General features: G+C 27.9%; 1 protein-coding gene across 1 annotated transcript; it reads right to left on the bottom strand.

The window, feature by feature from the left end:
* Window positions 1–263: 263 nt before the first annotated feature.
* LOC109605909 (fork head domain-containing protein crocodile-like) lies at window positions 264–2318 on the bottom strand. Its single transcript, XM_020022501.2, has one exon. It carries the CDS (start codon window positions 2085–2087, stop codon window positions 1014–1016), a length of 1074 nt encoding a protein of 357 aa, XP_019878060.1. The 5' UTR covers window positions 2088–2318; the 3' UTR covers window positions 264–1013.
* Between the last annotated feature and the right edge of the window lie 21929 nt (window positions 2319–24247).

Here is a 24247-nt window from a genome sequence, read left to right as displayed (position 1 = left end):
AATTCATAATGTAAGTTTAAATAAGTAATTTTCGTTTACCTTAGGGATTTAAATATAGCTAGTGAATAAGGATAGCACATTATCGGAACTATTTTATTTCAGATTCAAAAATTGTTTATATTGTTTTAAAGCTTTTTATAAAAACAAATAATGGTCGGTGAGTGTGGCCACAGGTATCTTGGATTACAATTCAAACAAATACAGCCCAGTGTCTGCGAATAAAACAAACAAATAGAATGTCACAAAGTGTATTTATTATTTTTTAATAATATCAATAAATAATATACATACGTGCTTCTTTTTAACACATATAGGTAATACATCTACATATTTTACAAATAAATATGTACACTCAATCTCACGCATGCCTAAATCTGTCAGCTCATTATTCAACAAAAATGCATTTAACATCAAGTTGCATCCTTTGTTTAAATTCGATCACTTACAATTTGAGTAACTAGTACGACGACCATTTTAAAAAAAGGACTAACCCAACATATCCGAAATCACAAAGAAAGGTTTAAATGCAGCGAAACACAGGCGGGGTATACTTAGGAACATAAAAAAAGTAACAAAAGAAAATGCCACCCCCGGTTTTTCAAATACGTATATACATATAAAATAGAAATATAATAAATTTATTTAAACTAATATTAAGATCAATCGTTATTATCACATTTAAAGAAAAACAAGCTGTCCCATCGGGCCAGAAACTAAAGAAATATACAATTAGATATTTCTAGTGTCTTTCAAATATTTTACGTTTATGACTATGTAACAACTCACTGCTGTAACTTACACTACGTGATTGTTACCCGGTTAGACGACCCCAATCGCCGTGCTTAAATTTACAGAAAAGCTTTATTGTACATTTGCCGATATATTCGACTGGGGCCGGATGACCGGTTAACCAGCTATTGCGGTGGCCGTAAACCCACTTGATAACAGTTCTTTGCACAGTAACATTTTCAAATATCAGTCTTAATATTTACATGGTCTAAGTAAGCGTACCCTCAGTACTTTTGGCCGACGCAGTCCTGCTGATAGTAGGAGGGTGGGGCGGTCGTCCTGTAATTCGGGGGACTGGGGGACATGCCCGAATGCCGAAAACTGGCCAACTGACAGCTGGGGGCAGCACTACTGTCGAAAATTATGTCCCGGTAACCGCTGGCGGTCGTCGCCGATTCGGGCGACGTTTCCGGGCTGTACCACGGGCTGTATCTGGGGGTAGCCTCGTCGGCGATGTATTGAGGAGTGGTCTGGCAATACGAGTACATCCCCCCGGACGACAGCCTGGGGTTCGAGTATGCCAAAGCTTGATCGCGGCTCGTTATCAGATTGTCCACGGTGAATGCTGCCGCTGTCGGGTCCATGGCCTGCAGCGTGTCCAGTACGTGCTCCTGATGGGCGATCACCGACTTCGGATCGTTGTACTTCGCACTCATGCACTGGCTCAGTTCCGTGTTGGGTTCGCGTTTGGGTTTGCACTCTAGCTTGTTCTTGGTGTCCTCCAAGGGTTTCTCCTCGCGCTTGGGGAGGTGTGTCGGAGAGTCGGATTGGAGTTGTTGCCTTTTGATGGCTTCCTCCTTTTCCTTCAGGGCGTCCTTCTTCTTGAAGCGCCTGCGGCGCCTCAAGTACGACCCGTTGTCGAACATGTTGTAAGAGTCGGGGTCCAGGGTCCAGTAGCTGCCCTTGCCCGGTTTCTTGTCGTCTCTCGGCACTTTCACAAAGCACTCGTTCAAACTGAGATTGTGTCTTATGGAGTTTTGCCAACCTTGTTTGTTCTCCCTGTAGTAGGGAAATCGCTCCATGATGAACTGATAGATGCCGTTCAGGGTGATTTTCTTGTCTTGGGCGTTCTGGATGGCCATGGCGATGAGGGCGATGTAGGAATAGGGCGGTTTGACCATGTCCTTGGTGGTGGCGAGAGGATGTTGCTGATGGTGCCAGGCGGCGGCGTACCCATACCTGGAGTATTGCTCGTAGGCGTAGGGGTTGGAGGTGACGGCGGCGGCGGCCGCGGCCGTCGAGTAACCGCCGCCGGAGCGGTAGTATGCGTTTTGGTGGTCGCTGAATATGGTGTGCATGATGGCGAAGTATAAACAAACTCCCGTCCGGACTAGCCTAGGCGACGGTTAAAGATAACAAACAACTTGCAAACTTTCCGTAATTGAAAATTTTCTAAAGCGAGAGCACGACTGTTATTTCAGAGACGCGATGCGTTTTGTGTTTTCATTCCAATCAATCTTCCGAAAACAAGTTTGCGTTCACTTAATATTATGATACACAACATGGGGCAGTTTACACAGAGATTAAGTAAAAACAGTGTATGTTGCTTCTTGCCGTGGCACAATGTTACTAGTGAAAACAGACGGGACAGGGCCAGGGCAGGGAACCTCACAATTGGATCGGGGGGGGCCAAATCGCTTGGCGGGCATGCGCACCGCGCCGTCCCGCGACCACACCCACGGCCCGTCGGCCAATGACGGCGACGCGCCCGCCCCAAATCAATTGGACATCCATCGTGGAGCGTCTCGGCGCACGCCTTTGGTGCCGCGGATGCCGGTTTTTTTGCGACCGCCACGAAATCGCGAAAGAATGGCCCCAAAGTCGAAATCGAATGTCAACATGCCCCGTTGGAAACGCAACCGGAAGGGCCGCCGACCGGAGATGGGCTCTTAGTTTATTTTTGCGGCACGTATAAAACACAAACAGAGAATACTGTCGCGGTGCACGTACGAATGGTACCTTGGCAGCTTCGCCGCGACGTTCGTACGCACGCCACTCTTAACAATTTCATCTGCACGACACATACAAACATTATGCAGTTACCACTTGGTTTATTAATTAGAATGCTGTTTTACCATAGCCCCAACTAAGTATAAATTTAAAAATATAACATATATATGCAGTGAGTAGTTACAGTGCCAAACAAGATCTTGATTTAGAAAGGTAAAATGTTTTTTTATTTACTGTTACTTGATTTTACTTATCCTTTAAATATAATAAATTAAGAACGAAACAATTTGAATTGTATGTTAATGCTGTGTGTTACAAACAGTATGGGTTAGAAATAGTTACTTATGGTAAGGATATCTAAATCCATAAAAGTCATTTAGAGCAGTTTCAAGTTATCTTTTTAAATTTTATAAGTATGTATAATGTTTATTTTATATTAAAGAATGAAAATAAATAATTGATTAAAATGAAGGTTCTTATACAAATTTAATATCAATAAATAAATTGTAAAATATTACGTGTCTTCAAGTTCCTCAACTATTTTAATAAACCTTTATATTGTACAATACATTTCTACTATTATTTATTCTAATCTCTTTTAACGGTATATTAATTTTGACCTAATTCACATAAATTAATACAAATGATTATTTGATTTGTTTATATATAAGACTAAATATAAGCATTATAAAATAATTTTTACTTTATTATGAATATACATAATTGTTTAGTGATAGTACAATTTAATAGATTGAGTAGTATGATTTTAGCAAGTTATTTCTGCATATTTAAATATTTTTAGTAAATTATGAGATCATTTTATTATATATTATTCATTAATTATAATATCACATAAAATCATAATAAAATTATATTTTCTATTAATTAGAAATTTTACACTATTTAATATTTATTTTATTTCCATCTTTATTTAATTAATTTTAATTAATATTAAATATTTTAGTTTAATTATATAAATTTCACAGTTTTTGTAAAAAATATGTAAACAACTTTTACTGAAAGTATATTAGTACTTATTTTTTATTTTTATTTATTCTTTAATGTTTAGAACTTTCAATAAAAATATATTTACTTTATGGTTTAAGTTTTTAATATTTATATTTTTGTTTCTTAGAACAATTTTATTAACTTGTTAAATAAAGTTTTCCTTCGCTAGTTCATTTTTCTTTATTTATGAATCAATTAATTTTGATTAAAATAATTATATACATATTAGTACTTAAAATGGTTACATAGGAAAATTTATATCTTAAACAACAACATAAAACTAATTTTAAAATTTATAATAATTATTATTTTTATTAAAAATTGATATTAGTCCAAACAATTGATATGAAAAATAAATAACTAAAACTTTTTTTAAAAATTATAGTTAGTCATCACTTTTTTCTAAAAAAGCTAAATAAACAAATTTTCAATATTCTCTGACAATTATTTTTATACTTATCATGACTTTATTTCTTTATTTAATGATTAAGAAATAAAGTCATGATAGTATTGATCAAATTGTTTCTTGTGGTTGTCAGATTGATTTTTTATTTATTTGATTTATTCCCCCAAAATTATTCTCAAAAATTAACACATACATTAAAATAATTACATATCTTACTATCTTAATTTTTTAGAATATTTTTATTTGTGTTCTTTAGATATGTAATATCTTTAAAACAAAAAATAATAAGTTAATATCTGATAATTATTCAATATTTATAACAACTACGAAAATATATTAAAAAAAAATTTCTTAAATATTATATTTTTATTTTTATTTCTGACTTTCAGAAGTAAATTATATTCTCTTTAGATATGTAAAATCTCTTAAAAAACGAATAATTATTTTAAAAAATATATATTTGATAATTATTCATATTTATTACAACCCTGTAAACATAAAGAAAACATTTATTTTTCTTAATTTTTTTGTAATTTTTTTATTTTTCAATTTTAGAAATTGAAAAATGTAAGAATAATTTAAATTATTTCATAAATTTCACCCTCTTTAGATATGTAAGATATCTTAAGAAACAAATCATTATTTTAAAAATTAATATTTGATAATTATTCAATATTTATTTTAACCCTGTAAATATAAAGAATATATTGATTATTCTTAATTTTTTAGAATATTTATAATTTTGAATTTTAGAATTTGAAAGAAATGTAGGGATAATTTAAATTAATTCATAATTCATTCTTTAGATATGTAAGATAAAACAATAATTTTAAAAATTATTATTTGATAATTATTCAATATTTATCACACCTCTGTAAATATAAAGAAAATATATATTTTTCTTAATTTTTTAAAATACATTTATTTTTTACTTTAAAAGTTGAGAGAAATGTAAGAATTATTTAAATTAATTCATAAATTCTAGCGTCCTTAGATACGTAATTTATCTTAAAAATCAAATAATAATTTTAAAAATTAATATTTGATAATTATTTAATATTTATTACAATTCTGTAAACATAAAAAAATATTTATTTTTCTTAATTTTTTAGAATATTTATATGTTTGACTTAAAAGAATTATATTCCAATTAAAGTTTTTATTAGCAAGTCTGACAATAATTTGTAATGAAAGAAATATAAGAATAATTTAAATTATTTTTTATATTATTCCCTCTTTAGATATGCAAGATTTCTTAAGAAAATAATAATAATTTTAAAAATTAAAATTTGGCAATTATTCAGTATTTATTATAGACTTGTAAGTATAAAAGAAATAAATGTATATTTATTTTAATAAAAAACTTCACACTATTTAATATGTTTTAACTTTTGTTTTATAGTTTATATTATTTATTTTTAATTAATAGTACATATTTTTCACATTTACAAAATAAATAATTCAGTGTTAATAAAATATTGTAAATAATTATTAATAATAACTTTAATTAATATTCAAAAGATGCTTTTATGTGTTTTGCCGAAACACCTGCTGAAAATAAAAAATAATACATATAATAATTGTATAATCATTATTAAAAAAGAGCTTCCCTAAAAAATCTATTTCGGCACGTTAAAATTGTTGCCTGGTCTGATTTACGATTTAACACATTTCGGAAGTACAATAAATACAGTCGCCAAAGTAATTACGACCATTACAAATTGTCTGGCACTTGCGGTAAAGTTGTACCATCCCTCTTTACCAACACTAATAAAAGCCACATTTGTGTATCCCTTTGTCTGAACGTAGTTCTGTAAATTATTCCTGGTCACGTTTCTCGAGACGTTCCCGGCCAGGAATGCCGTCGGTAAAGTTTTGCGATAACCATTTAATAATAATAATTATTTAAAGTATGACCTGTTGTTGGTCGAGGAAATAACAGGTTTTTTTATACCCCAAGAATCGAACATTTAAATAAAATAATCGTCGAGAGTGAGGGAAAAAACGGAAGTGAAAGGGTTTTCGGTTCAAGGAAGTGGTGGGCCCGTGTGCTAAAAATGGACCGTCGAGATTTTGGAAAAGTGGACTTTCCGTACTTAATGGTCCACGTGTTTCCGAGATAAGAGGCTTAAACGATCAGGACCGGTCAAATACATGCAAAAGTCTAAACATTCCCATACTTTCCGGCCACGCTCGTACCCCAAAGTCACAATTGCTGTGACATTTTAAACACTCTAATCTACCTAATCCGTGAAACATTGACATTTCTAATCCATTTACGATTTCATTATATGTATTTGTCCGTTCAATTATCCGGGTGGTCCCGACGACAGGCTTGCCAATCATTTTTAAATGAAGTTTTATTCCGCTAGTTAATTTTTCGTTGTTAAAGTTATTACCGTTCAATATGTACAGATTATTTAATAAAATAATTAGTTTTGATTAAAATAATTATATGGACATATTTAGGTACCTACACATAGCTACATAGGTAAATTTTTAAATAATATAAACAAATTGTAAGAATAATTCACTAAATTATTGAAAAAGATATTATGAAATATAGTATATATTTTTAAACATTCTAAATTAGTCTAAATCTGTATGTAATTTGTAAAAAAGAAAATATAAGAATTATTACACATATTAAATTTTTAGAATAAGCTGGAATATCTAAATAAAATCAAGGTTCTAAAAATTTCATATTTATGATAATTACCAAATAATTATCAAACTTTGATAATTACCCAAATAATAGTTTATTTGGAAGAGATAAATAAAAAATATTTTAAGTTTCTAAAACCATTCTTTTCTTTCTGAATTAAGTTATAATTTATCTTTATTAATAAAACATTTTTTTCTAAACACCAACACAAACAATATTATGAAAGCTTCAGTAGTCGCTGATAATGATCTTGAAACGTATCATGATATTTGTGCCTTGAGAATTGATCGACATTTTTTTTTTCATGGGATACTCAGGATAATTTTTTTCATTCCCCTATAATTAGTCTAATTATCAAAATTTGATAATTATTCAAATATTTGTTTATTTGGAAGAGATAATATGAAAAATAGATTAATTTATTTCTTTCTTTGCAAATTATATCACCCTCCATGAGAACAATATTATAAATTTAAATAAATAAATTTTCAATATCTTCTGATAATTATCTTATACTTGTATTTAGGCCTTGATAATTGATGGCCAGCTTCTTTTCTGGGATACTCAGATTGAATTTATTTATTTCCCTAAAATTTATCTAAATCTACCAATTATCAAAATTTGATAATTTGAAAAGATAATATGTAAAATAATTTAAATCCTTTCATTTTTTACAAATTATAATCAGGCTCAATAATAAATCAAATTTTTTTCTGAAAATCAACGAAAACAATATCATGAATTTAAGTAAATAAATTTTCAGTATTCGCTGATAATTAACTTGAAACTTATCATTATATTTATGCCTTGATAATTGATCGACAGACTGTTTTTTGGGATACCTCAATTGAATTGTTATATTTCTCTAGAATTAGTCTAGAATCATCAATTATTAAAATTTGAAAATTATCCAAATAATTCTTTATTTGGGTGAGATAATATGAAAAATAGTTTAAATCCTTTCTTTCTTTAGAAATTATCACTCAATAAAAAAACATTTTTTTCCTTAAAATCAGTGAAAACAATATAATTAATTTATATAAATTAATTTTCACTATTTTGTGTTAATTATCTTGATATTTATCTTTGTGTTTATGCCTTGATAATTCATCGCTAGCTTCTTTTCTGGGACATTCAGATTGAATTTATTTATTCCCCTAAAATTATTCTAAATTTATCAGTTATCAAAATTTGATAATTATCCAAATAATTATTAATTGGAAAAGACAATATCTGTCGATAATAAAAAAAATCATCTGTATCATTTCCCTAAAATTATTCTAAAACTAAAATTTTTCAAAATTTGATAAAACAATATTATTGATTTAAATAATAATCAATATTAACTAATAATAATCTCAATACTTATCCTGATATTAATACTTTGATAATTGATCGTCTGATTGTTTTTTGGGATACTCAATGTGAATTTTAGCATTGCTTTAAAATTAATCTAATGGTATCAATTATCAAAATTTGATAATTATCCAAATAATTGTTTATTTGGAAGAGATAATATGAGAAATAGTTTAAATTCTTTCTTTTTTCACAAATTATTAAATTAAATTAAATCAATCTCAATAATAAATTTTTTTTTTATAAAAATCAACTAAAATAATATTATTAATTTAAATAAATAAATGTTCAGTGTTCGCTTGAAATTATCTCGAATTGATTGACAAATTATTTTTTAGTATATTTAGATTTATCTCTTCATTCTCCCAAAATTAGTCTAAAACTAAAACTTATCAATATTTGATAAATATTATTATAAATTTAAATAAATAAGTTTTCAATATTAGCAGATAATTATCTCGATATTTATGCATTGATAATTGATCTATAAAAATAATAAATTTAATAATTATTCAATATTTATATTTACCAAATATTACCATCATATAATTATATTCATAATTCTGTTAATTTTGAGCTTTACACTGATTAATGTGACTTAATTTAGTTATTTATTATAATTTATATTTGATATGAAATTAAAAAAAAAAAACAATAATCTTGATCTAGCTCAACAATTTATGATGAATATAATTAACTCTATATCATTTTTTAAATAATCATAATTAATTAAACAGTAGTTACAATATTTTAATTAATAATACTATTATAATTTTTTGTAATAACTTTTACATTAATAATTATAAAATGTTAATAAAATAATTAATAAAATAAAATTATACATAATTATAAATCCTATTTGAAACTGTTTACATTTTTTCTCTCTTTGTTAGAACATTTATTTTTATTTGGTTTGGGATTTTTTCGGAAAGTTGTTAATTAATATTGAGTGAATGAGACGTTGGTCCATACTAATATACAGTAATTACCAATTGACAATTATCCGCCTTGTATGATCGTGTTTAGAACGTAATATTTTAAATATATAAAAAAAATTAAAAAATGTCTAATTTAAAACATTTGTTTAAACACTTTTTTTGTTCGATGATAAAACAACAATGTTTTAATTGTTTCTTTATTTCGTTCAATTTTTATTCAACTGGAATATATGCCAATTCATATTAAATATTTTAAATTGTTTATTAAAAAACATAACTACTAAAAATAAACTATTGCCGGCCAATTGTAAAAATATTCTAGTTCACTGATATTCCATTATATATCTAAAACCTTATTTGAAATATGTATTTTCTGCTAATTAATTAAAACACAAAAATAAATAATGATTTATATCAAGCCTTTTACCTAAAAATTTACTTATATTACATTATTATTTTTAATAAAAGTACAAGAAAATGAAATAAGTTGTAAAATGTATGAAGGAAAATTTACTTACAAATGATCTACATCATCACATTTTTATAATCTAACGTCCAAACATTTTTTCATAAAAATCGTAAATTACCCACCGAAATATGTAGATCATGTTGAAAAGACAACACAATCCTCTAAATAAATACGTGGATAAACAAAACACGATACCCCAATTGGTGCACATCTTTGATTACCACAAATCCCAGCGAAGATATTTCCGTAAAATCGCTCTAAAATTACATTAATGGAAAAGGTTAATTTAGTAAAACTAATCGCTTGTCGTCAGCACCAAACGTATCCAATTACCACCGGTGTTCTACCAAGTTTTGCCCGTTTGGCAGTGAAATGTGCCGTAAAACTCGACGTGCTACCACGACAGCGAAGATAGTGACTTGGGACCGTTGTTTGCTTGCATTTGTAGACGCGCAACCCAACTTGTCCAGCTTTGATATGACAGTGATGTTGAACATCTGGTCCGGGATGCGAGTCATACGAGAAGTTTTTAGCAGCGGGATATCCGGGCATTTTCGGCCGAAAATCTCGACGAAAGTCTAGATGTTAATTCGTCTATTATATTTCGGACCAGTATTGAGTGTCACTAATCGCTGTTGGCAGACGTTGATTTGGTTTGCTTACATGTGTAATCAATCGTTGGATTTCACATTTTGGTATATCGTGTCATTATTAATCATTAAGATAGGAATGTTTTATTTAGTAATGCAATATATAAGTTTCTACTTTCATTATGGGAAACTTACACACCGCAATCAGATATCTTCTTCATTAATGTTTTATTTTTAACATTTTTAACGGTTTATATACGATATTTGGAATGCCACCGATGGTAAGTTTGGCCCGGAGGTTTGGATGTGCTCGCCTCGAGCGCAGCATAGCAAAGAGGGAAAAAGTTAATCCATCCAACTCCTAAGGCGGTAGCCGACAAAAGCATATATGTATGGGATCGGATTGGGTGGATGGGATGGAAATCGCATATCACAGAATAAAGCATAGGGTCTTCCTTCCTTTCACCGCTGAACAGATTATGTAATTTTTCTTTTAGGTTGGTTTTGCAACACAGGGATATAATGCTGAAAGAATAACGGTTAGGTAGTTTTACGGAGTAACAATTGTAGTGGTTTAGTTTTAGTTGTGGAACGTTTGTTCTGCTTTCGCCACGGTAAATTGGTTCCTTTTTAAAACGTTTAACCTAAATAATATCGACCGTGATAATATTATGTTCTAATGGAATTGCTCTTTTTGTTATTTCCTTCTAAGTCACTGATTTTAAGCTGCGGTGAGTTACTATCAGCCTACAATGAGGATATCTTTTTGACTCTAAGTTATTCAGTTGAAAGTAATGTTATAGTATCTAAATGTATGAGCAAATAAAGGTATTAGAGTAATGTGAAATTGTTAGTTCGAAGGAAGAAAAACTCATTTTTTCCATTAAATTTAATCCCATAAATTGTTTTCGCCAATTAACTATTATTTGTTAAAATTTTTATCAAATATTTTAAAAATTGTCTATCATTTTATATTAGTTGTTAGAAGGCCTAACATGTCAATTTTTCAATAATTTACCAATAAAAAGTGTATTTAAAACATTTTATTATGTATCTTGAGAATATTTGCCAAATTTTTATATTCACATCCTGCAAAATAAAGTATATATATAAAATGTTTTAAAAATAAAACGGTACAGTTTGGCTGTACAGAAGTCCATAAACCTATTTATCATTAGTATCATTTTTTTTGTTTCTTTTCTTTTATATTTATAAAGCTGATAATTTTTTTCTTTTTTTATGTTTTCTTTCCACAGAACAAAAGCTTTTCTAAATTATCACTTTATTTCTGTGCCTGAACACAAAAAGTCATCAAAATTCCACAGTTAATAAAAAATTCAATTTATCGAGTTTTGTGTCAAATATGTTGAACAAATATTCTGAATAGACCTAATTATATTTTAAACAGTATTTGTTAATTATGAAATTTCACTCCGAAAAAACAAAACATTAATTATTTCTTTTATTAGGTATATATAGTGTAATCCATTTAAGTTGCAATCAAAGTTCAATTTCCTTTTGTTTTCTTTTAAATAGAAAAAGTTTTTTTCAAAAAATATGTGATATTCTAAATTATTACATAAATACTGTGCCTGAACATAAAAGGTCATCAAAATCCATCGAACGATTAATAACGGGATTAGGAATTCCCTTCTAAAATCCCATTTTAATACCAAATTTTCTATTTTTCTATTAATTTTAAATTTTAAACAACAGCTGTTAACTGTTCTAAAAAACAACTATGTGTTAATTATTTCTATATTTTATTTTATTTATTTATTGAATATATGGTGTGACCCAATTAAATTTTTTTTATTTATTTGAAATAGTTTGAAATATAAGCTCAAACAGATTTCCACTTAAATGCTGTATTTTAATTCAAAAAGACATGAAAATCCATTAAATGGGAAATAATGAAGTTTTGGGATAATCTCAAAATTTCGGGTTTAATTTTCAATATTCTGTTCAAAATTTTAATATATAAAATTATCTTGTTTTTACAAATAACAAAATTTTATATATTTCTTTCTTAAAAGTTAAATTTTGTGAAATAAACAGTGCGACCCAATTAAGACTCAATCATCCTTATATTTACATTTACAAAAATTAAACTTATCAAGTATTATTACATTATAATTATCAATTAAACAACTGTGTCAATTAAAAATAAAATTTTAATTATTTCGTCGGATAATTTTTTTTTTTTTTTAGATTTTGAATATGTCATCCATTTAAAATACAATCACATCCATGACATTTATAACCCGATTTTAATGAATAATAGCTCAAAGCATGGCATTAAAAATTTTTTTTGTTACCAGGCATAAGTCTACTATGTCATTTTTTATAGTTATAAAATTAGAACAACTGATCAGAGTATTTTTATGAAAAAAATAAATTCTCTATTGAATTAAACATCTTTAAAAAGGGTTAATTACCAAATTTTACAAAAATAACCCCTATTAATAAACATGTGACAGAATTATTTTATTTTAAATTTATTTAAATTTATTCAAAAATGAAAGGAAGGCCTTATTGATCTGTAAAATATTGAAACCGACAAAAAATATTTTTCTTCATACATCATAAAATTCATATAAAAGCTATTAACAGTACCAAAACTTTTGAGGAGCCCAAACTTCTAATAATAATGAAAATTTTACTATTTTTTTTTCTATAAAATCAATAAAATAAACCTATTTTTTACTTTCAGAGCATTTAATGGATGACTAACACATTAAGAACTCAATAAATCAAGTTTGGAAAGTTTATCTCAGCAGCTCAGTATAAGAGATCTAATAAAATGGCCACACTAGGTATAGTTAGACACTGTGTATAGAAATCTGATGAAATTTATTTTCTTTAATACACTAAATATTAAAATTATAATGTTCTTATTTTTACTATTTATATAAGAAATGTTTCTTAACATTTTGAGAAAATGTCCCCTTCACCATTAAATTCCACCTTGTTCAGGGTTCTAGAAATTCCATTCACCCTCCAAAAATATGCTCTGATAAAGATCCATGCAATTGCGTCTTAATTCGTCTTAATGGATCAACGCCGAAATAATTATTGTGACGTTATGTGAACACTCCGTAGGATTTATGTCGTTATCGTTCACGAGCTACACACACGCTGACAACTTAATCCATTCGTGAACACATTTCTTTTTTATTACTTTCACCGTACGTGACTCCAGTTTTTCACTGCAAGTCATATCGAGAATTATTACTTCGAAAATAACACTGTTTTTTTAGTTGGGATATTAATTTTATTTTATAGACGTCATTTTAATTCCAAAAGTCAAACCTTCAAATTAACTATTAAAAATGTCGAGGGGATGTTAAAATCGTTAAATGGAGTCAAATTTATTGTATCGATTATTCCAAACCAGGTATGAAAGTAGTCCATTTTACTATTGGCCATTCACATTTCGACATCACCTCCACACCAATTCTTTAATTGAAGCTTGACCCCCATGAGAAAAAGCTCCATGTTTATCTATCACATTGAAGTGGCTAATTTTTCTGACAATGGCCAGCATCCCAACAATGACCGGTCCGGGACCCCGTGCGGAAAATCGAACCATTGAAAAGTAATGCGGTGACGAAATGAATGACACATTTTAATTACGGCGTGGAAACGGGCCTGAAATAATATTTGGACAGCGAATGCGCAGTCTTTCGTGGTGTGAAAGGACGAGAGGATGCGTCGTCAGAATTGCCTAGCCATCATTTTTCTTTGTGGAACGTTTTGCGACGTGGATCAATGGAACTTTCAACTTTCTCGCATTTTAATCTGTGTTTTTAGGAGATCCTTTCAGCGGTTTATTGAATATGATTTGTTACTTGCTTCACAATTGTGAATGCGTTTTGATTCTATTGAAGTGGGCCACTGAAAATGCTGGGTGGCATAAATAAGGGAGAATCAAAGAATATAATTTAAATTACTTTAAGAATTATGGGTCTAATTGGTATTTTTGTGAGTTCAGCAAACACATCCATCGGTGTCTAATTTCGACTAACACAAATATTTGAGGTGCGGTGCGTCACACGTGGATTAGCCGACAAGTAAATTGGGCCCGACTATCCTAAGAAAACTAAAGTGTAAACCCCATCGGCGCGTCGGTGAATTAAGTGCGGGACTGGACACTCAAGATGGACCACCTGTGCCATCCCCAGATCACCATTCACTTACCGAATTCCGCCTCTAGACACTTTTCCTGTTTATTCTACGTCCTTTGATCCCTTGAAGGTGTTTAATTTGTTCGAGATAATGAATTCCTTAAAGCCACTTCAATTTTCTGATTGTAAATGCGGTTCGGTTCCTGTATGAGGATGTGTGTGTGTGTGTGGTGTAGTTGCACCGCGAATGGGTTCCATGATTGATTCAAGGGATGGGGAGGCGGCGAGATGGATGAGAAATATGCGGGTTGAAGATGTGTGGCTTCCGCAAACTGTAATAACAAAACTGTAGAATGCGAGATACAATGTTGCCGTCAGCCAAAAGAGTTCGCGGTGTTGTTCCAAGAATTTATTTTGCCTTTTTGTTTTGAATGATTGTGCGGTATTTTGCTTGTAAAGTTTAAATAAATTTAATATGACTAATGACTAATGAGTAAGTTTTTTAACTGCAAATTAAACAAAATATTCAGTAGTGGCCATAATTATAACAACTTACTAAAATATATTTAAAAATATGAGTACTACTTGAATTTGACGCAAGTACCTATTATGTTTATAGCTCTTGTTGTTATTGTTGTGTCAAATGGTTAATCTATTATTTTTATATTTATAAAATTGCGTACTTTTTTATTTTTTAATGGGTTATAGTAACTTTTTAATTTATGGTCTTCCATTGTCATGTGAGAATTTAAATCAATATTAAATCGATAATGATCGATTAAATTATAATTTATCTGAGATCGAAAAAAGAAAAACGATAACTGAATTGATGTATCCAATCTGGGATTTGCTGAAATTAGTTCCAGGACTCTGAGAAGATGTTTAATGGATGGGAAGGCTTATTGAATTGTCACATTCCTAAACACAAATCCAAAATTATGGTGGATTGGTTAAAAGTTCAAATCATCGATGTTTTGCTTTGCACATCTCAAACTTCAGACATCAACCCTACAGGAAAAATAGGAGATCACGTTTATAACCCATTTTCAACATAAAAATTTTACAAATTTAACCAAGGCTCATTGAATATTCTGGAAATGGTTGAGTCATGGAGATGGGCCAAAATTATAAAACAACAAAAGATATTATAAAAAGTGCTCTTATTTAACTAAATAACATAAATATTCCATACTGTTTTCATCATGTAACATTTTATAGAATAAGGAATATTATAGTTTTTATAATATATTATAAAACAATAACAGTAAATTAATATTATTTACAGTTCACATTGAATAAAAAAGTTTGGTTAAAAATTTTAAAAAATTCCTAAAATAATGACCACTGCTGTATATTAAATAAAAAATTACTTCCTCATATTTCTCATTAAATTATCCTTTAAAATATTTAAAATGGTAAAATGTTTAGAATTTCACGATTGTCCTTTCTAAATTTGTTTAATTTGCATAAACCTGCATAAAATCAATTCTGTATATAGTTAAAAATATTTTCGTAACTAAGTAATGTTTGAATAATAATCATGGAATAATAAACTTTAAAACTTATCGTCACAGTTAATTTACTTATTTTTTATACATACTATTAATATAATTTGCAACAAGTGTCAAAGTCAAGTTTCTAAATATCCAGTTCAGATAAATATTAAGCGAATTATTAAAAGTTGTTAAATTTTTTGAAACTAATTTAATTTAAAAATTTTTAAGTAATTCTGTTTACAAATTAGTTGTGAAACATTTTAATTTATTTTGTATACATACTGACAGTTTGGCATTTACTAGAATTTAACTTTTCAAACACTTTTTCATTTAATTTGAATAATCAATTTTTGGACCAGACAACTTTTTTAATGTATATTATACTTGCGACAATTTTGAATATTTTTTTATTAATTATACAATTCAATTTATTCAATCTCAAAGGATTTAGTTGAGATAATTGGGAAATTCTTAAATAATTTTAAATTTAGCTTAAAATTAATTAAATGGTTCTGTATACAATTAAAAAATGTTAATTAATCCGTTTACTGTTCAGCTTTAATTATTTATCACAGAATTTTCGATAATAAACAATTAACATTGAAAACTTCTGTTTTGTATAATAATTATATAGACAAAATTATAATTGTTTAATAATTTAAACTAAGTGACAGTTGAAAATATACTTCCTAGAAAGTTTTAAATATACTAAATTGATTAAAATAATTATAAAAGTAATTCAAATAATTAATCACAATTTCAGAATAAAATATCAGTTGGAAAGAGTGAATTTAAACATTTCCTAAACTCCAAAGTATAACTAAAAAACATTTTCGTAACTATTTAAGTAATATTTAAATAATAATATTGGTATAATACACAAAAGAAATTGAAAATTTAAAAAAATTCCTAAAATAATGACCACTACTGTATATTAAATAAAAAATTACTTTCATATTTCCCATTAAATTATCCTTTAAAATATTTAAAATGGTAAAATATTTAGAATTTCACCATTGTCCTTTCCAAATTTTGTTTAATTTGCATAAACCTGCATAAAAACAACAGTCGCAGTACTGCCACTAGGTCATATCTTTTAAATATTATATAAAATTTTAATATAGCTTTTAAAAGGCTCCAACCTATCAAACTGTTTCCATTTCGAGTATCAATAAAAATATTTTTGTCTTCAGCTTCAAGAGGATACAAATAAAAGGAAACGAAATGAATAAAACATAATATGCGACTACAAACCATAGTTTTAAGATTAGATTTTAGTTACAAAATTTTAATGTAGCTTTAAACTATCTCATGAAAAATTTAATTGGTTTAAAATTTTACAGGTAGGCAGCAAAAGAAAAATGCAACAAATAGCTTTCTGATTGTTAATTATTTCAAAGGATTTATGTACCAAATTTATTCTTAAATATTAAAATATACTTAAAAAATCTTGTTACTGTCCCTAAATTGAAACACAAATAAATACAAAAATGTTGACACAAACAAAACGTGTATAAAAAGCTTTTTTCAAATTCGATTAATCGTCGACAAAAGAATTGAATTGAATTTGGGGGAAAAAGTGGGGGGTGGGGTTGAACCGTTGATTACACTCGAAAACTGACAGGTTGTATATTTGATCAGTTGTAAAGTGAAACAAACTGGTAGACGGAGACAGGCTTGGCGAGAGCAGTTAAAAGCGGGCACGTCAGGCCCGTGGATACGGTCCAAGCGGTGTCTTGCTCAGGGCCCCCTTCGCTCGCACAAATACCAAAATACGCTGTGTAAATATATCACGAACATTTATATTTATTTTTAAAACAATATATTCCACATTATACTGTTGTCCGTGTCAACAATAATAGGAAACATTTTACTATCTATTTACTACAAGCCAATATTGTTCGAGCAATAATAAACAGTTGGTTTGAATCAATACAAACGTAATGCATTCATGTCAACAAGTCAAAATTGTTGTAAATTTCTTTCGGTCCGTGCGACCGATATGCGATATGTGCTCTGTTTATTTTCATCTCGACCCGCATTCGTAACTACACACACATACCTATATTGCAGACGTCCAGTAAATCACATATTCATTTATGTATGTGGATTTGATTAACAATCACAACCCTAACCCACATTGACTGTAAACATAAACTCAAACTGAAGAAAAAATTATACAAACAATTAATAAATAAATGTCAATCAATGCTTAAGTTCAAATTAATAATTAATCTTTGGTAATAATACAAAAAAACAATCAATATATTGATTATAGTTATTTATGGAGAATAAATAAAATAAAAAATAGATCACTTTAACAATATGTTATGGTTGAATATATGTATATAATTATAACATTTTATCCTTGGAGAAAATATTTCTTTTCTTGAGAGATTCGTATCGAGATGACGGATTCGATCACTGTGCGATCGAACCAACACTTCACTTTACCGTATTTGCAATGCAGTAGAAACACGAACACATGGAGAGGCGAATTACAATTAACAAATTAGGGCCTAGTGCAACCGACTGCGGTCTTGTTTGTTTGCCCAACGACGAGAATAATTTGCATGCTTTATCTCTCGACGTTTTGTCGCTCATCCGTTTGGCTTCCAAACAACCCACCAATTTACTAACGACCCAAATCCAAACACGAGTCTTTTCCTCGACGATTTTTGGATTACTGGCAAAATTTAAAGGTAATTAGTTGGCCCAATTTCTGTGGATAACAAAGAAATTGTGAAGTTTTCATTATGATAATCCAATTTTTTAATATATAAATGTAAGATAAAAAATAAAGATATTACATACAAACAGTTAAATTAACTGTCTCTTTGATATTTAGCTAAATAATGTTTAATTATAATAAAAAGCTAACCCCAACAGTATACCTCTAAATTTTTAATTTTTCAATTTATAGTTGGATGCATGTCTAAACCGGACTGTAAAAACAATGAACGTTATTCCAATTGGCTGAAACAAAGCTCAGATAAACCGAGCAAAGCCTAAATGGTGTAGAGGAAAAATGCAACAAACGAGCACGTCGATGGTGAAAAGTAGTTAATTGAAAATTAGGGCCTGATGACACAGTGGAGAGTTTAAATAAAGCCTTATAAGCTTAGTCGGGAGACAGAAACGAGTGAATGGGCTATAGTGGCTGTGGCAGGCTGGCAGGCAGGCAGAAAGAGAATTGATGGCTTTATCCAATGTTTATTCAGCCGTTCCCATCAAAGTCTACAACTACTTCGTATCTCGCGTCGATTCTACACCGCACACCGCAAAATAATGCTTCTGCCGTCGCTGCTCGTCATATCAATTTTATTGGGTTTTGAATACGGTTTTCATAAGGCAAGTTCCAACTGTATTTATTTATCAGTTTAACCCAAATTCTAAAATTCTAATTTTAAAAATGTGCTCTATTTTAATTCGTTGTAATAACACATTTATAAATATAAATTTATTTAATTACTTTCATATTAAAAATTGACTTTTAGTTAAGAAAATTATAGTATGCAGAGAATATTAATTTCTCATAAAGCCTTTTTCATTTAAATTAATTATAAAATTACTGACCTGTTAGAAAATTATAATAAATCTTTTCCAAGGTGATCATTCTATTGTAATTCTTCAGTTTCAGTTAAGGAATAACAAAGATAATCATTATTTTCAATATTTCAGAAGATAATCAAATATTTTATCACAATAATTATATACAATTTACAATTAAGTAGTTTTATATCTTAGAATAAAATACTAAAGTTAGAAAATTAAAATTAATTAAATATTTTCTAAACAATTCTGTATATAGTTAAACATATTTTCGTAACTAAGTAATGTTTAAATAATAATCTTGGAATAATAAACTTTAAAACTTATCGTCACAGTTAATTTACTTGTTGTTTTTATATATACTATTAATATAAGTTGCAACAAGTGTCAAAGTCAAGTTTCTAAATATAGAGTTCAGATAAATATTAAGCGATTTATTAAAAGTTGTTAAATTTTTTGAAACTAATTTTATTTAAAAGTTTTTAAGTAATTCGGTTTACAAATTAGTTGTGAAACATTTAAGTTATTTTGTATATAATTCTGACAGTTTGGCATTTACTAGAGTTTAACTTTTCAAATACATTTTCATTTAATTTGAATAACTTTTTTAATGTATATTATAGTTGCAACAATTTTGAATTTTTTTATTAACTAAACAATTCAATTTATTTAATTTCAAAGGATTTAGTTGAGATAATTGGGAAATTATTAAATAATTTTAAATTTAGCTTAAAATTAGTTAACGGTTCTGTATACAATTAAAAATTTTAATTAATCCATTTACTGTTCAGCTTTAATTATTTATCAGAGAATTTTCGATAATAATCAATTAACATTGAAAACTTGTATGTTCTGTATAATAATTATATGGACAAAATTATAGTTGTTTAATAATTTAATCTAAGTGACAATTGAAAATATACTTATCTATAAAGTTTTAAATAATCTAAATTGATTAAAATAATTATAAAAATAATTGAAATAATTAATCACAATTTCAGAATAAAATATCAGTCGGAAAAAATGAACATTTCCTAAACTCTGAACTAACTGTATAACTGTAAATATTTTCGTAACTATTTAAGCAATATTTAAATAACAATATTGGTATAATACACTTTAAAATTTATCACAGTTTACTATACTGGGTGTCAACGAATCCATTAGACACTTCTAACACTCTCCGTATATCAAAGTGAGATCTGGCATAGGTAGATCGTATGGAGGGAAGAAATTTTTCACATATTGTACACTTTTTGAGACAATTCTCGATCAAACTGTGACATTTAAAAGAAAATACCTTTACTTGATTAGAAAAGATTAATCGCTGAATCTTTGACAGATAGGTATAAGATAGGTTGTCAAAACCACATTTTCAAGCCTAACTTTTTTTTTCAAATGTCAACCTATTTCTAACAGAAGACTCTTTGGAGAAACTAACAATACCAAGTGTTTTGTGATTGGATTAAAAACAACATCAACAATTAAATTATTACTAAAGGAAATACAGGATAACAATTCATTTATTTTTGTCAAGTGTGCCACAATCTGATCGAGAATTGTCTCAGAAGTCCAAAAATTTATAAATATACAGGGTATTTCATTTAAAAATTCAAAAACTCTCTCTATACCATTTGAGTGTCTTAGAAGTTATATATTGTCTAATTCACAAAGTGTCAAAGTTTCTAAATATATTATATTCAGAAAAATATTAAGGTAATTGTAAAATATTGAACACAATTCTATTTAAATGTTTGTAAGTAGTTAGTTTTACAATTGTACATTTTTAACTATTTTGTATATAATAAAGAGTTAAATATTTCAAGAAATTTTTAATTAATTTAAATTATTAATTTTTTTAACTTGTATGTTAATGAGTATATTTGTGACCAGTGGTTCTGGATAAATATCCAGTATGGGTATATATATATATATATATATATATATATATATATATATATATATTAGAATATGCAGTAAGATGAGTATTTTGTAAATTCATGCATTTTGACGAAAATTGAAGTTGAATTTTACTTGATAATCTTTCTAAATTAAAATAAAGTTATTAATTAAGTAATATTTTGAAATCATTCAGTTATCTGCATTTTTAGATTCATCAAATTTATTTTTAAACTAAATTAAACTAAAAAACAACAAATCGGCGAAGATGTAAATAAAAGTTGATTCTCTAAAAATATAATAGCTGTTCTAACAAACCATTGTTCCCTAATTCACCCTAAATTTCTAGTTTTTTATTAATTCATAGAAAAGGAAGAAGAACTAGAAGTGCATGAAGGGTTGCATGTGTACCTCACAATTGGAAGATCAAAATCAGGATCTTCTAATTTAATTTTAAAATTAAAACAGTTGAGAAATCTGATAAGTAATTTTAAAGACTTAAAGCTTTTAATTGTTTTACTACTGAAATATTTAGACAATTTTTAAATCTATATAAACACTTTTTATACAGTTCTGTGTACTTTTCATCTCTATTTATCATAATATTATCAGTATTAAATAAAGTTTATTAATATTAAAAGTCTAAATAACTAGTAGTTGTATAATTAGTAACTATACTGTATTAACTTAATATAATAATGAAACATTTAGTCAATTTTTAAACCTTACAACTTTTTAAACAGTTTTGTGTTCCTTTCAACTCTATCATAATATTATATATCGATAATAAATAAATCTTATTAATATTAAAAGTCTAGTTAAATAATTAGTAACTAGTAACTGTTGTATAATTGGTATATACAGTCAAACTACAAAAGCTAATTTATGGTGTTATACAAATACAGTCGAACTTCGATAACTCAAACCATGACTTTCCAGAAGAAAAAGTCGAGTTATCAAGATCGACTGTATATACTATATAATATTTAGTTATTAGTTGTTATTAGTATATTTGACTATTGTTAAAGAGGCTTCGATTACTGTGCGCCGTCTTCTGTTTGGTTTAGAGGGAGCCGAACGCACACACAATTCAGGGATATCTCGGGGAATTCCACAGCTCCCGTCGTGTTTATTCAGAGGTCCCGGAATTAACCCATCCGACCACAATCAGCCACAGCCACAATATTCACTCCCTGCTTCTTCCTCCTCGCAACGCCCGTTTGTCTTTGCCCACGATAAAACCTCTTAATTCTCTCGCGTTCCGGCCCCCGAGCTATTTATTCCGTAATGATGAATTACTCGGCTTTGGATTCCAAGAGTTTCTTTCGTACGTGACGAATTCCGAGACTAATTTTGAAGATTTCGACGAATTGTTTAGCCGATTTAAATTTTCTTCCGTTGTCACATTAATTATAGTTGTTTTAAAGTGATTAGGCGTCGCCGGAATGACGATTTAATTCGTATGGCAAATCCGGAACGAGATGTATCCGAAAATCGAATCGAAACTGAATTGAAATCGAGAGACGGCGTCGCTCGCGTAGATAATGCGGCGTTATCAAACCGAACAGAAGGACTTATCCCTTTTGTCGGGTGGTATATTGAATATGATAATGCACCCGCACCATGTCCAATTATTCCGGCTCTTGCACAATACCGGATTATTTGTTTCGCCTCTATTTTCATTGAAATGTCCTAATAAACGGTGGCGGATAAACTTGATGGGCTTTTGGCCGGCAAATTGGGAAAATTGTTTTGTGTGAACTTAATCTAAGCTTTGTATTTTTATTTGCATAATTTCATAATCACATTAGAAAACATTTTTTGAATAAATTAATTGAATTTCAACACTTAAAAGAACGAAATTGAAATTTTTTACTAAAACAATAAGTAATGTTTATATAAACAAATACAGTAACAAGATGGAATTATTAATTGGATCAAACAATCGATATCGAAATATAAATAATCAGTTGTTAATTTTCAAATAATATTTTATCTCGAAATCGTGTATTAAACAATAACAAAATATTTAATAAATATTCAATTATAAATATGTCCCACTATTGCTAAATTTAATTAAATATATACTCTATTTAAATCGGTCATTCAGAAAATTAATTATTAATTTTAATTAATACTTAAATAAAACAATAAATATTCAAGTTACAATAAATAAAACATAAATATAATACATTTATACATTATGAGAGTTTAATGCCATGAGGTCAATTCTATTTTGTGATGATATTATTATCAATTGTACTGATTTCATTAAAGAAATTAATTCATTTGTTTTTACATAAAATATTATTTATTAACTCTTTGAATTATTAACTATTTTATATTATATTGGATTTAATCATTATTTTATAATGGATAAATTATTTAATTATTCACATATACCTAAATGTATATAAGTTTAAATGTGTAAAAAAGAGAAAAATGTGTTTAATAATACACCTCGTTTTTAATAAATAATAAAATAAATATTATGTTAATTATAATTCTAAAAATAATTTATTATATCATTGATGAAACAATTGATTGATGAAATTAGTCTTCTACTATTAAAAAAAAGCAATTTATTCAAAACAAAAATCAAGTACGTTCTTTAAAAAAATTGTTAATAATTATAATTGTAAACAAATGTAGTATTTCAATTTTAATTTATTAGATGAATTAAATTTAAAAAATCAACCTACAACTTAAGTTAAAAAAAATAGTTGTTGTTGTTGTTTACCTAATAATCTTGAAATAATTTATTTAAAAAACATATTCAACGTAATTAATTTTTTAACATATTACATGAATTAAATTTAAAAAATCAACCTACAACATAAGTTGTTAAAAAAATATTTGTTAATTTGTCTAATAATGTTAAAATAATTTATTTAAAAAATATTTACCACATAATTAATTTCAGTAATAATAATAAAAATAGTTAAATTGAATATTCTTTCAAAGAATTATTAAAAATAAAAAAATAAAATTATAAAAAAGGA

This window comes from Aethina tumida, chromosome 2, assembly GCF_024364675.1.
Source record: "Aethina tumida isolate Nest 87 chromosome 2, icAetTumi1.1, whole genome shotgun sequence".
In the NCBI taxonomy this organism is placed as follows: domain Eukaryota; kingdom Metazoa; phylum Arthropoda; class Insecta; order Coleoptera; family Nitidulidae; genus Aethina; species Aethina tumida.
This window is presented reverse-complemented; position numbering and strand designations above follow the sequence as displayed.